Source organism: Haplochromis burtoni, unplaced genomic scaffold (genome assembly GCF_018398535.1).
Source record: "Haplochromis burtoni strain Fernald_Lab_line unplaced genomic scaffold, NCSU_Asbu1 Contig_34, whole genome shotgun sequence".
In the NCBI taxonomy this organism is placed as follows: Eukaryota; Metazoa; Chordata; class Actinopteri; order Cichliformes; family Cichlidae; genus Haplochromis; species Haplochromis burtoni.
The window spans coordinates 2441665-2456582 of NW_024582395.1; the positions used below are offsets into that span (position 1 = coordinate 2441665).

Genomic DNA, 14918 nt, shown 5'->3' on the forward strand with positions numbered 1-14918 from the left:
TCCACTGATTAAAAGAAATGTCTACTATATGATTAATCTCTTGATGTTTTAAAAAAATACAAGTACAGGATCTACGTGGAAGAAACAGGTATTTCCGACATAATTAGGTCCTATCTAAAAATACAATTATAGTTATTCCTCCTTACTGTACAGCGCTCACATCTTGATTTCATGGTCAGTGCAGCCTCCATCCATCATCCATTGAGTTAGGTCCCTATAGGGTAACCCCTCTGTCTTATGCCACTTTCTGCTCATCAATCAGTCAATTACTGGAGGAGTTCAGGGTCAAAACTCAGGCCACACATACATTTAAGCCCTCTAAAGTTGTTCATTGTACTGTGTAGAAAAAGCCCATTTTTATTTACAATTTGTATAAAGTCGCAGTGCAAGCTCAGCTCAGTCAGCCTGTACTGTATGATGAAGGAAAGCTGCAGGAAAAATCAGTTTTTGTATTTTTTTTCCCTTCATAAAATATAGTAGTACATAAAAAAACGAGTGTAAGGATAAGAGGACTAGACCAGGGAGTGAGAAAGGAGGGAGGGGAATGGAGCGGCTTGTGAGATCAAGGTCGTATCCAGGCTTTAGTATTGGTATTCTCCTCAGTGTTAAAATGATTCTACCAGTGAATAGTGTTTTCATTCCTCTCCTGAATGAGATTCACAGGAGCATGGAGAGAGAAAGGGGGAACAGGAGATGGAGAGAGAGCGAGAGAGAGAGACATGACAAAGAAAAGAGAAAGCTACCCCTCCCCTCTCCCTCTTTTTCTCCCCCCTTCCTCCCTACAGTTTGTGCTCCCCTTGGACATACAATAGCAAATGAAAATACAGCGTGGGATAAACAACTTTTATCAGACTGGAGCAAATGAAATCGACTATTTTATTCAATTCTTCATCCCTGAAGCATCCCTTACTCCATTTACCCAGCAACCTCACCCCTGCAGTTTCATCAGAGAAAAAAAAAAAGAAGGTGCTTTATGCAAATCAAATGCTTTATTCTTGATTAGATTACAGACGCAATAATTGTCTTGGATGATTTATGGTTGTAATTGGTTGCCACAAACTGCTGCAACAAAAGCTCAGTTGCCATGGTTTGTGCTATGAAGACATTACATCAACAGATTTTAGGGTATCTCCTATAAAATCCACTTCTGCAGGCACATATAAGTTACATTAGAAAAATTAACTTGCTGAGCATGTGGAGTTTTCTAGGTTTTTTATTACTTAAGTTAAATGATGATGTCCACAGTTGCACTTTTCCCCCACCACAGGCCATATAAAAGATGGACAAGGTTTAAAGGTCTGAAAATGAAAGTTTCTTAAATTTCCATGTGTTTAATGACCAGCAGGGGCCACTTCTCTGGTTGCAAAAAGACTTTTGGTTGTATAGACGTCTATGGGGAAAAGGGCTACGGCTCCTGTGCTTTATGACCTCAGTAAATGCTTTATGGGCTAAATGACTAATTTCAGGTCATACTGAATAGAACATGAAGGCTTTTCTATAAATTATGGTAATTCTAAGAGTCAGGAAAGAGAATTATCCAGGATATGTTAATTAGCTACTGACTTGTGCTTGACAAGTTGTTAGCCTAGTCCCAGTCCCTTATCTGTCATAGCGCCAGAAATGATTGCTGCAAAAAAGGCCTCGCTAACCAGTGGGTGATGTAACTATGGTTACGTTCACTTTTTGTATAGTGTCTTTGGTTTTTGCACATGAGGGATCTCCCTTCACCTCAGCTTTGGAAGATCAATGGCCAAGCTACGAGACCTGGAGTGGTTAATTAATTTTCCCAAGGGGCCACAAGAAAAACTGGGGTTATTGTGGAGGGCCTCAGCAAGAAGCTTATAAAGAGATAAAATTAATAATGAGCCGAACTGGGTTCCTTTTAGGGTTGTGGCCCTCCACAACAGTCCCAGTTTCTCATGTGGCCCCATGGTGAATTGAATTGCTCACTCCTGTATTAGACAGTGCCACAATAGATGATTAAAATTGACTCTCCCTCTCCTACAGCCTCCTACATCATGCAAACACTAAGCTGAACCTGATTGGTTGAAAGCCTCATGGTGGCTGTCTTCTCATGGATTATAAAATGTAACCAACATGGTGGATCTTTGACAAACTTTTGAGTCTGGCAAAATTGTTTTTGAAAACACTGGAAAGAAATGAGGAGAGTTGAGAATCAACTTTCATTTTACATCGACAATGGATGGATAAAAAGTTTGGGGGGAGTTTCCAGAGTCATACTATACATCCCTAACTTGCATAAATGAGGAGCAAATGACTCGACAGCCCATCGTTTGAAACCCAGCACAACCCTATCAGCATGCATTGCTCGGCTGGAATAGAAGAGATGAATGGTGAAGCATGGAAATGATGAATCCTGTGAACAGATACCACGTGTGGAGACCAAATGCAAAAATAAAAAAGATGAATAGGAAATAATGGAAACAGTTCTCCAACCAGAGCAGTGCTGAAAATGAAATATTTAATAGCCAGACTTGTAATTGAGTCCGTAGAAGTCATCAACCTGTAGGAGTTAGGACATGGGATTGCTACCTTTGTAAGAGACAAGTGGCAAATTAGGTGCCTGCCATTCCTTTCCATTATCAGGTGCTGCTGATACTTCTCAGCAGGCTAATCTCACCGAGAGCTCTTACACTTCACTAAGACCCTGTCACAGACAGAGTCAGTGAGAGAGAGAGAGAGGCACAGAGATCTTCTCTGCTTGACATCGATCTGTGACGCATATCACCACCCCTAATCCAATTAATTTTGTTTTGCTTCCATCGTGGCTTACTTGAGTCATCAAAATTGCATACACAAATACATCTCTGGCACACTGCATTGGGCCATACAAAATGCACAAACAGCTAAATCTGGTAGAGTGAAAATTCTTTGGGTAATTCCTTTCTGTTTCTGCCTGTGATCGAGTCTCCAGCCTTCCTCATTACTTTGTTTCATGCAGAACCCAAGAAGGAAAGCAATTTATGAAAGAGTTAATTGAAAACACTGTTTGACAAACTCCTTTTTTCCCTCCTTTCTTCCCCTTCTGTCATCCCTCTCCACCTCCTCCTTGTCCACCACTTCTGCCTCTCTTTGTACAGGCTGAGGCAAATCTCTAGTAGAGGACCAGCAGCAGCAGTGTTGGTGCGACCATGAGGTCAGAGGCCTTGTTACTCTACTTCACACTACTGCAAATAGCCGGGGCGGGCTTCCCCGAAGACAGTGAGCCTATTAGCATCTCACACGGCAACTGTAAGTATATCCTTTTTCTTGCTTCTCTTCACTTTCTTTATGTCTTTCTTTCGTTCTCTGCTTGAGCACCGTCCCATCTCTCATTACAAGTCCTCCCTCGCTCTCTGCGTGCACTCTTTTCCCTTTCCTCTTTGTTTTGTACTTCGCAAATCCCCTTCTCGATATCTGTGTCACTTGTTCTATCCTTTTTCACTCGTCCACATCCCTCTCAACACTTCTTTCCTCAGCAACCCCCACCATCCCCTACACTCAACGCATTCTGAAGGCATGGAGTGTAATTTGGCGCCCAAGGATAGCCCCTCTACACACACAAAAACGAAAGACTTAAGGCAGAATTTGAAATGGAGCCCACCCTACATCAAAGGATAATCCGCTATTTTTCTGTTGGGCTCCTAATGCTGTGTGTGATAGTGTAAATGCTGTGGCAGGCTATAAAGATATGGTCATTGTTTCTGCTGATTCTCTATGTGTCTCTCCCTGTCCTGTCCTGCTGTGCTCACTTTGGGCTTAACGCTGTCTGAGGGAACTGAAACGCAGGCCAGAAAGCCTCACATAGACCTGCGCTCCTCTATCACAGTGTTTATTCAAACTAAGCGCTTTCATCCAAAGCCACTAACAATAGAACGATTGCATGGTACAGTGCAGCATATTTTTAGCCTACAATTTATGGTTACACGAGAGCCTCAGCTGACAATTGCGGTGGCGTTTTCTTATCCAGCAAAGACACATAGGTTGACATTTGACCCCAAACTCCTGGGACGTATGACAAAAGCTTTGAAAGCCAAATTACAAAATCCCTCACACGAGCTACAATAAGTGGGCACACACAGGGATTAATTTTTGTCCTCCTTCTTGCAGACACAAAGCAGTATCCAGCATTTGTAGGCCACAAACCTGGAAGGAACAACACGCAGCGGCACAAACTGGACATTCAGCTCATCATGATTATGAACAGGACATTATACATCGCTGCCAGGTGGGTGATAGTACCTCAATTTGTGCAGTTTTAGAGAGACAGGCATTAATTCTGCTTTCATTTATGGAATAATTACAAGGAATAAATTCAGGCCATTGTAAGTTAAGCATCTTCAAGATTATTTTATTCTTTATGACCTAATACTAATTACAGTTGCTTTGTGAACTCCTGTTTTAGCTCAATAAATGTAAAACCCTCACATTTTGAACCATCAAGCTGAACTTCGGGGGCCTGCTGCGCTGGTTTCTTTTAAAGTTTTGGTTAATCAGGAGGGAATAATTCAGAGCAAAATGCTGAGACCTGAAATCACTTAGCAGTCTGGACTTTTTCCCTTCATTACCTCTTTGTTGTTTTCTATTTTCAGCTCACCGTCTGCCAAATCCCTCTTTACCTTGTACGATGTCCCTATAGACTTGTGCCCTGCTTTTTTAAAAAAAAACATCCAAGCACACAAACACAGAGAAAAACTGCAGATAAGTTAAAAACTAATGTCAAAGAAAACCATTTTTTTTCTGCTTTTTGTGTTGTCAATAAACAGCAATACAGGACATACAAAAGGTATTCTTTCATTTTATGGCGGCCTAGTTGCTCTCAAAAATCGATTTTTTTTTTTAAACTCTTTGTCGCTTTGTCTGGCTGACCCCCACTCCCCAGTCTGTCACCTACCTTTATTGCTTTTTGTCCATCCATCAATGGGTTTTTCACCTGTGCATCTTTATTTGGGTGTGACTCATTTTTCCTGAGATAATATAACTCACTTACAGCATCTGGAGCCATGGAGAAAATCAATATTGATTTTTGTCTTTCCTCTTGTCATCAGTATTTTTTAAAAATGGCGATGTTGCTTCGCCTCATTGCAAAGTGAGTGGTTTGACAACCAGTCAGCTCCATTAACAGGCAGGTTTACCTTCAGCATATAACATTACAGTAGCATTAAAAAGGCCTTAATAAAACTGATCCTTATGTGCTTGTTCTCTGCCCTCCATAGCTAATTGAGTGGCAGGCTTGATTGGATCCTGTTGAAAGCCACAATAGGGGTCTTTCTTTGTTTCCCTCCGAAGCATGTCAAATTAAGTGGCTGAGGGAGGCTGCTGCTTTAAGAGAGCTGTTTTTTTAACATATCTCTGGTCATTAAGAGGAGGTGTATGGAGAGCGAGAAAAACCAGACTAAAAAAAGAGAGAGACTGTGTGTGTGTGTGTGTGTGTGTGTGTGGTGGTTTTTCCAGAGACTTTGGTCTGCCTGTCGCCCACCTGCTCCACATGGGGTGGCAGGGCCTTAGGGATAAGGGAGGGAAATGAGACACATGGGGTTTATTGGAGGGGCTTGACTGTGTGTGTGTGTGTGTTTGTGTGTAAGAGAGTGAGTGAAAGAGGGTGCGTATATGTGTCAAGTTTAGTATGCTGACCAGTTGTCTGATGGCCACATGTGTGTAAATAAATATATACATTCAAGGGTAGTGAACATGTGTGCTGGTGGGTGTGGAAGCTAGTCTGTGATCGTGTCTGCAGTGGCTTGCATGTGTGAGGTGACCCGGTGCAACAGTCCTACACTTGCTAAAAGCAGACACATGGCCGAGGTATGTGACCCCCGAATGACTGGAATGGCTGCCTCAGATTAGACTGAGTCGGATGACCGCCATTGATCCGGACACAGGGAAGAATGCTGGAAGTCGATAAAATGGACACACAAACGACGGCCCTTCCTCAAACATCCATCGGCTCTAACAGAATGTCGATAAAGACACGTGAAAGTTAAATGACAAACAGTTTAAGGCAAACAGCACAGACAATTACCACTTCAGAAATCAATGTGAAAGTGAGCCAGCAGTTCACCCAGCAAGACTCATGCCACGAAACAACGCACAATGGTGGAAACGAGCCCCCCCACAAAAAAAACTAGGCAACATCAATAGTTGCTTTTATGACGGTTGTCCAGTCAAATGGCTTGTTTATTCTGGAGCCAGCGTCACACAGCTCTGCCATCATGCCTCTAGACCAGTGAGCCTCAGTTCTTGGTGTGCAGCAGCTTGCAGATGGCCACTGTGAACGCAGTCCAAAGCCCAACACTGTTTCAGGCTGTTTTTTGAATGACTGCTCAGTGTATTAAATCCCTTTGGCTCCTGTTTTGGTGCTGGCAAAAAAATCACAAGATTTTTAAGCTGTGAGATGCATACAAACATAGCAACTAATGAAATTGTAAATAGACAAAAGTGCCTTAATCCATAGAGAGAAAGAGTCAAGTCTTTGGCAATGTGTGAACTGAGCAACAGATGCAGCGATTGATAATTTATCCTTAGTTTTAAGTCTTGAATGAAGTGTATTGATATGGTGAAATCAGGCGATCGAGACCTGTTTTAGCCAGTGTGTCTGTACAAGTGTAAAGAAAATAGCCTCTGCTAATGAGGTCATATATCTCTTCTAATATTTGTAAAACACCATTAGCCTTATTAGACTCTTATATATTGGGTGTTAATTATGTATTCAGTTCATGACTGCTGTAGGTTTTTAATATTATGAATATGATTCCTTGGCCAAGTTTCTATCAAGCGCATTATCCAGAGGGATCCTACAGCTTGATAACATATCTGACTGCAGTCTTTTCATATGCAGCCTTTTAAAAGCCCGCTTGTTTGTTAGGATTTAATAAGACTGGCACTGGATTGAGTATAGTATTGATTTCTTTCACTTTAACTTAAATATTTTCTCTTATCAAAAGGGATGCATAGCAGATCTTCTGCTAATAAGATCTTAAAGAGAAATAAAGTAGAATAGAAATACAACATGGAAGTTATGCCAAGAGGTGTTTGTAAAGTCATACTAATGACCATTAGATTCAGCCTTGCAGCAAACTAATTGCTTTGAAGCAATCAACAATACATTGTCCATGATAAACTGAGACATGGTGTATACTAAAGTGCAGGTAATGAACATGAAAACATCTTAATGTGCAAGCTTGGTGGTTTATGCGTGTCTGCTGTCATGTGTATTTTAGATGTTTAGCAGCAGAGTCACGTTTGGTAAAAGCAATAATTTGTTCAGTGAGAGACGGACGCGGGAGGACTCGCATCCCAGAGGTCCATATTTCATGGTCAGGGTACACTGTGTACTCCATTCAGAGGGAATTCATCATGGTGCAGTGGGAGATTCATCATTGTGATCTTTGCACGTGTGTGTGTGTGTCAGAGTAATATGGTTTTGTGTGTGTGTCTTCAGCTGTAAACAAAATAGCTCGTCACAAACCTCCACTTTCATGAGAACTGCTTTTTAGTTTGGAAACTTTGCAAACTAAGTCTAACCTTAAAGAGACTCGGTTACTTAAACATTTATTTTATTGTTTTATTACTTTTTGTTTAGATCAAGTTCTTTTGGGATATATTTTTTGTAGTTTTCAGTGACATCTTGGCAAATTTTGTTAATCCTGTGCTCCCCAGTGAAATTGCTGGACTCTGGAGAATGTTTGATTAGGTGAAACAGATAGACCGGCTCTTCACATGCGAATATATGAAAGAAATGGGATCACCAAGACTTTCTGTTTGGATGCTTTAAAAAAAGCTGTTGTTCAAGGTAACCACTGTTTTTGCCAATTGCTCTCCACAGCTGTTTGCCTGCATGCAACCAAAGACTGCCCAAACCTGTTTGATCAACAGAACTCAGACTATAAGCAGTTTCCAGTACCAGACGTCTCATCGACTGCCTACAGATTCTCTATATTCATAAGGAGACAGTCTTATTAACACTCTGCTTTTATCCCCTCACAATGTCTAACCACCTTTATTTGGAGGTAAATAGAAAGGATAAGGGCAAAATAGTGGTCATAATCACCCACTGCTCAGCAAAACCGTGTGTGTGTGTGTGTGTGTGTGTTTGTGGACATCAAAGGCAGGTGCAATACTTCAACTTTGGATGAAGAAGTCAGTCTAGAAATTTCAGAATTGCTTACAGAAGATAGACGTATGGTTTATATATATATATATTTTTTTTTATTTGGCACATAAGTTAAACTGACATGGATATTTGTTTAAAGTCTGTACGATCATGTCACGGCCTGTTTCCAATATGTCGTTTGCCTAGTGTTGCCAGAGGACGTGATGGCTGAAACTATGAATAGGTGTCTCAAAGGTTCACGCCAGCTGGAGAAAAGACATGGAGAGCATGATAAAGACAGTCCATACATGCTTGTGCTTGTGGGTATGTGTGAACGCGTTGCTATATACCCTGCCTTGCGAGCATACCCTAGACCTCTCCACATGCAGGGCATAGTCGCCATTCCTAGGCCACAGTCACCCTTCACCATGGTAACACCAACCACACTCTGTTTACACCCCTCTATGAGGCTGCGAAGCATGGGAATCAGAGAGATAGAATGTGTATGTGTGGGACGGACAGAGAGAGAGGGAAAGAGAGAGTGATCGCCGTGAGTGAAAGACCAAAACTTGTGATTACAGCGAGACATGCTCACAGACGCGCACTCAAAAATCCTGATTACCTTGTCTCCGTTGAATCCTCTAGAACAGCCATGCCTCTGTGGCTGCTGTTCTTCCCTGTTGGGTCTCTTTGGGTCTCGCAGTGGAGGCCACTAGAGTCTCTATTATTGTAGCTCCACCAAATCCTGTTAAAACCCACTAATGATGGGGATTACACGGTTGCCTCCTCTCCCTCTCCTCGCAGCACCGACGACATCCAGCTATGTCCACCCTCTGAACCAACTTTTGCAGCTTCGGTAATCATAATCACCTGAAATGAAAATTGGAACAAGTTTAATTTCATAAAATAACTCTGCAAGCATGTAGAAAAAAATGTCCTTTCACCCATTCTTTGGACATTTGCTGCTGATCATATGAGAAAAATATTTACACAGCCTGACTGGAGTATACTCCTGCACTAGAATTAGTGCCACATTGTTCTCATAGCTTGTCTGGTTAGCTAGTGAGGAGTATTCTGGGTAATAGCAAAAGGCACTGAGATGCTACAAAAACTTTATTTGAGAGTATATGAAAATGTATGGTATCCTGATAAATGCACGTTTAGAATATGAATTTAAATTAATGTAGTTTAAAAGTTAAAACTATCATGTTGAAATGTGTTAGACAACAGAACATCTTCAGCATTATTTTACTGTATGTTAACAATTTGCTTAATTGCATGTTCTTGGAATTGGGGTGCACAGGCAATTCACAATTTAATTACAAGGGAATAAAAAAAACAATTAATTAAAAATTAGGAATGACAAACAAAATATTTCCCATACTGATCTCCTTGGAAGTTAGATGTAAGATTACTGGGTAAGGTTCAGTAAAGAAATCACATCTTATACTGTGATTATGCATATCTGCTTAATTGTTCCAAGAGTGCACCGTCAACACATGCCCCTTACCATACTGAAGCAGCCACGCACAAAAAACACACATACATTCACATACAAATACACACAAAAGGAAAGGTGGAGGGAATGCTGAAAACCATAATGAGATATTCAACCTTCGAAAAGAACAACCTGCCTCAGCCTGGGGGTGAGTGAACCCTGGCTTGTTGGATTTCATGCCACCACATCACCGAGGGCCTCTCGATGCCCTCAACCCATTCAGAACTTCAACAGCTCCCTTCACAGCCTGAAGGTGCCTGCTGGCTTCCCCAGTTCCCTCCCGCCTACTTTGTGAAGAGGATTTGAACCAGTGAAAGCCAAAACAATGCAGAACGGGCCATCCTCCACCACCCATGATCCAGTTATGAAGAAAGGGGAATATAGGTGAAGAGGGTGACGAGAGAGAAAGTGTGGGAGGGTGGACTGCAGGAATTAGGTTTGCGGAAAGTGGAATGGTGGAATAAGGTGCGGGGCGCATGCTAATTGTGTTCCCCTATTTTCTGCCACTGGAGTGGGAGATAGTTTCACAAAGGCCCAGCAGATGGACCGCACTGGCCTGTGGTTACCCCAGAAGAAATGCGCTGTTATGAAAACGACATTCCTCCACACAAAGAGCCTCTGTTCTCGTGGCCATGCATGGCTACATGTCCGACGCAGACCCTTTCTGTCATTCTGTTGCACTCAATCTCACACTCTTGCCCACGCTCAGTTAGTCTACTGTTCTGACTGGATCATTCAGCTCTTCCTCACTGTGTACCCATCTTTTTACAGTGTCTCCATCTTTGTCCCTAAGAGGATATTTGCATACCTTCCATCCTACTCACGCATTTTTTGTCCCAGGATTTCGGGAAATGAGAAGCCCACGCCAAGTGATTCACATTGATACCCAATGTGTCGCGTTCATCCACTGTCAAAGACGCCTGTTATTTCTCGTTCCTCACAATCTCACGGTGTTTCTAATTTCATCATCTGCACCACAGCGCTATAGAACCGCTTCCTTTGTGTTAAAGTACTGTGCCATCCTCAGGCTGTTTGATTTACAGCTGAAAGCGTGAAAATTATGGGAAAGTGAATGACTTGCAGCAAAGCACCCTGTGGATTTTAGTTAAAAAGTTACTAAAGTCTTAACCAAGTAAAGACCGTGTCAAACGCATTCGCTTTTAAAAAATCTCACTGGACTGTAAATTTTAACATCAGAACAAGCAGAACTTGTAAAGAGCATGGAAAAGATTTCAAGATGTGACGAGTACCTCTTGAGGAGGTTATTGGGAGGAGGAGGAGAAAGAGTCGGCAGAGGGCACGAGACAAATATACTGCCTAAACTAAAAGATACAGGTGCATACAGGTCTTTTAAAAACAATGAGAGGTTTGCTCAGGGTTACCTCTCACAGTCACTGCAGCAGATTCTCCTTGTAAACACTTTTGAATTCGTAGCTGATTGTTGCAAGTTGTGTCAAAACTGTAACTTTAAACACACCCACACAAATTGAGCATCTTACAGGATCTGGAGATGTAATTATTTATCTCCCACATTCAGCATGAATAAACATCTATGAATCTCATGAGAAATAAGAGAAAAACAAAACTCCTGCCAACTCCACGACTTGCATGGGAATGATTAGGCTTTTCTCAGTTTCTTCACTACCAAAGTAATCCAGTGATAGTTTTGTATCTACAGTTACACTGCAGAGCCACCAAGTGCAGATATTTCATTCTTTTAATGTTGCCAATTTGCCAAACAAATGTAGGCTAACACAACACGGCTCAAGTTGTAGTTGTAGTAATTTTTAAAGTATTGAGGTTCAGAAAAGCAATAAAGCGTAGACTATACCAATACCATGACTTTTTAAATTCCTGAAGTTAGAGAAAGAAGGGTGAAGTGGTTTGGATGTACGGAGGAGGGATAGTGGATATAATGGGCAAAGGATGTGTAACAGGGAGCTGCCAGGCAGGAGGAAGAGAGGAGGAATACAGAGAAGGTTCATGGATGTAGTGAAAGACGAAGGCTGGTGTGACAGAAGAAGATGCTGGTAATAGGATGAGATGGAGGCAGATGATCCAGAGTGGTAACTCCTAAAGGGAGCAGAGCAAAGAAGAAATTCTGTGGATAAACTATGTGAGCTAAGAGTCATTATTACTAATGCCATGCTCTCTAATTCTTTACAAAACTTGATTCTAAGACACTTATCTGATCTAAAGCACCTGGATTAAGCTGCATACTGCATGCAAATTAAACAGAGTATCACATTTTTCATTCTCATAAATAATTTTACAAGTAAAATTTGTACATCAGTACGGCAAATGGATTCCAAGCCTGAAAACAATAGACAATGGGACACCTATTTTTATATTCTCAGTGAACTGCTCAGCACATATGGAAATGGGCTGTTGCATAATAAAATTGGTCTTTGCCATACTTTTGCCCCAGCAGAACAAAAGCTTTTACTCACAACAGGTTGTTTAGTCTGTGCTGTGCTCAGCAGGCAAGAGCGTCTCTGAAATCAGAATATGTTGCGGGGTTATTTTGGGGGGCTAAAATATTTGCAAACCATCAGATGAAATGCTGAAATATATTCAAAGTGACATCTACGATGAAGGCGTCCTATTTTGTAGTAACATAAAAATAGTAGTAAAACGTTTCCTGCTTATTTTCCTGAGGGTTTTTCAAATTAATGACTTCCCTTCAACCCACCACAATCTGAAAAAGAAAATCAATTTATGTGCCGTTCTCGAAGACTTTAGAGTGAAAAGTTTATATGAAGCCTTTATAATACAAGAATCAATTTTTTCAGCAATTATTTAAAAAAAAAAAAAAGAAAAGAAAAATCCATTATTCATTTCAGGTATGTTTTCAAGAAAATATGTCAAAAGATTCTCTGGCTGTGTGAAGTGTGTGCTGTTTTTCTCAGAACTTATCCTGTTAAGAAAATATGCATTGGATATTTTGTGGGTGAGTTTACATGACAAGAAAAATGTACATTTTAGGGGGTCCGTATTGGAAACAACCATTTTTTGTCATAACATAAGCTGAAGGTCGGATCATACGTCATGACAATAACTAATAACAAATTAGCAACAATGTGACTGTGATGGATCATGTGTTTTATGCAGGTTTCATCTCTGGAAGTTGACTTTCATATAATAAAAGATAAATATAACTTGGAATACTGAATGCCTGGAACGTAGATAATTGATTTTAAAACTTCAAATTAAAAAAAATAGTACTGATGTTTACAACATCCAGTTTAATGTTGCACAGATACATGTTGTACTCTGCCTCTGCTTCTTTTCTTTCTTCTGAGTGTTTCATTGATGTGACTCAGAGACCACAAGGAAGTGACTGTGTTGTAATATGAGTTCAGGTGCAGGGCTGAATAGGGGAAAGGGTGCATGTGAAATTTTGTTGGGGTAAAGACTCGGGGGTGGGGGGGTTGTGCACGTGTGTGTGTGTGTTTGGAAAGCTGGTGTTGACACAGACACAGCCGCTCCATTGTACTCCCCCATCTCCAGTCAGTATGTTTGAGGAACGCCTCATCGCTTGGCTCGCTCTAATCTCTGCTGGAACCAGAAACCTGCGGCGGGAAGGCCTCAGCCCAGAGGACTTTGTCAGCACCGGGATAAGAGAGGCACAAGTCAGGGAGAATCGCTGGGATGGTTACTACTGAAAATTATGGAGAAGTCAATTACAGATTGCTCGTGAACTGCTTTAAATTTGCAGACAGTAAAATAACCCAGGGGATTGCAATAAATCCGCTAAGTAATCCTTTGATTTAATAGCTTTTGATTTATTTAGGTCTTTTTCAGTATGAAGTTTGAATTTTAATATAAAGATAAAACAAGTTAACTTGCTGAACTTAAGGAGACAAATCAGAACATTTTAGTGATCATCGTCCACCGTTTTTATCACCTCGTGTGTTTCATCTCCATTTAAATGTGTCTCTGTTTTTCCACTATTTTAAATGTAGTGGTGCTGATTTTTATAAGCCAGCTTTTTAAATATTCACATTTACTCTAGAACATGTAATTCTGACTGCAGTGAAAGGGATACTGAAAAAGGCAAGACAGACTGACCTGGGAAAATCAGTCCAGAACAATTAGCACAGAGCAGCTCAATGGCAGCGGAACCAGTTAGGCCTAATGAAAAACATTTTGGAGGGGAGATTGTGGTTTTGGCCTGAGCCGCAACAACCTGTAACTTGTTGTTGCTCAGTTTTTAATCATGGCAGACTGCACAGCGACAGTCAGCATCTGGCATTTGCTTGAGCAAAGGAACTTGGAAGGAAGGCCGCGGGATGAATCTGAGTGACCTAAAGCTGACTTTGCTCTTGGCTTTTTTCATGAAAAGGGTTTTCTTTTTATTTCAGCTGAAAGCAATAATCACAAACATTTAGTTATAAGAGGTAATCCACATGCCAACTTTGAAATTAGTCAGTATTGTCCATAAAAATGGACTTTTGAGTGCGCTGTTGTGGAAAATTAGTTTGAGAAGGGATGAAAAACGCGTGACATTTTTTGTTTTTAAATGGTAAATGGCAATTTGCTAAAGGAATTTTTGTGCTTTACATGACAGTGATGATATTGATTATGTATATTTTTTTTATACTGATAGGTCTGATCAGTGGACAGTTACTATAGAAACCATAAACAGCCTCAGTGTGGAGAAATGAAAAAAAGATTCATATGATGTATTTTACAGTTTCTTTGAGAAATTTCAGAAGTTAAACCGACAGAAAAAACAGGTATTTAGCCCCCGGCCTCTCTGGAAATGTGATGAAAGCTGAAATGTTTTCCTAATTTCAACCACTCTTAAAGATTAATTATTCAATTTAAGAATTGTGGCTGATAATGTACAGTAGACTGGGTTTTATCCTCGATGAGACTGAGGTGGCCCCCAGGAAAGCGATATAAGTGGATTCATTTCAAGATGCCTGTTCCTCCAAAGACTTTATTAGATTTAGTTAATGAGAGAGCAAGGCAGGCAGGCTGGCTAAGCGCAGGTTGGGGAGCTGGAATATAATTAAGCCGTGAGTCAGATGATGCCACTGTTACACACTTTGATTAAAAACACGTTCAACAGCTAATCTTCAACAAATTAAAGCGGTTACATCGTTTGGCACGGTCACCACGGTTCTCTCCTCAAAAGAAAGCTTTTCTTTCTGACTCTTCCGTTCATGCCACCTCTACACCTTCTACCTCCCACCTCTACACCATTGTATCCTCCCTCTCCATGTCCGCACCCCAATTCTCCATGGTAAGAAGGTGTAGCGGCATGGCTGGTCAACTAGCCTTGTCTGTCTGTCTGAGATGTAGTTAACCCTTGTGATTTTT

At 41.0% G+C, this 14918-nt stretch overlaps 1 protein-coding gene across 4 annotated transcripts in view; it reads left to right on the plus strand.

The window, feature by feature from the left end:
• sema6a (sema domain, transmembrane domain (TM), and cytoplasmic domain, (semaphorin) 6A) overlaps positions 1–14918 on the plus strand; it is a 102469-nt gene that overhangs the window by 42017 nt on the left and 45534 nt on the right. For all 4 annotated transcript variants that reach the window (XM_005919089.3, XM_005919090.3, XM_005919091.3 and 1 more), the window contains exons 2-3: positions 3102–3252; positions 4111–4228. In XM_005919089.3, the coding sequence (XP_005919151.1) occupies positions 3153–3252; positions 4111–4228 (218 nt within the window). In that variant the 5' untranslated portion in view covers positions 3102–3152. The remainder of the gene's footprint in view (positions 1–3101; positions 3253–4110; positions 4229–14918) is intronic.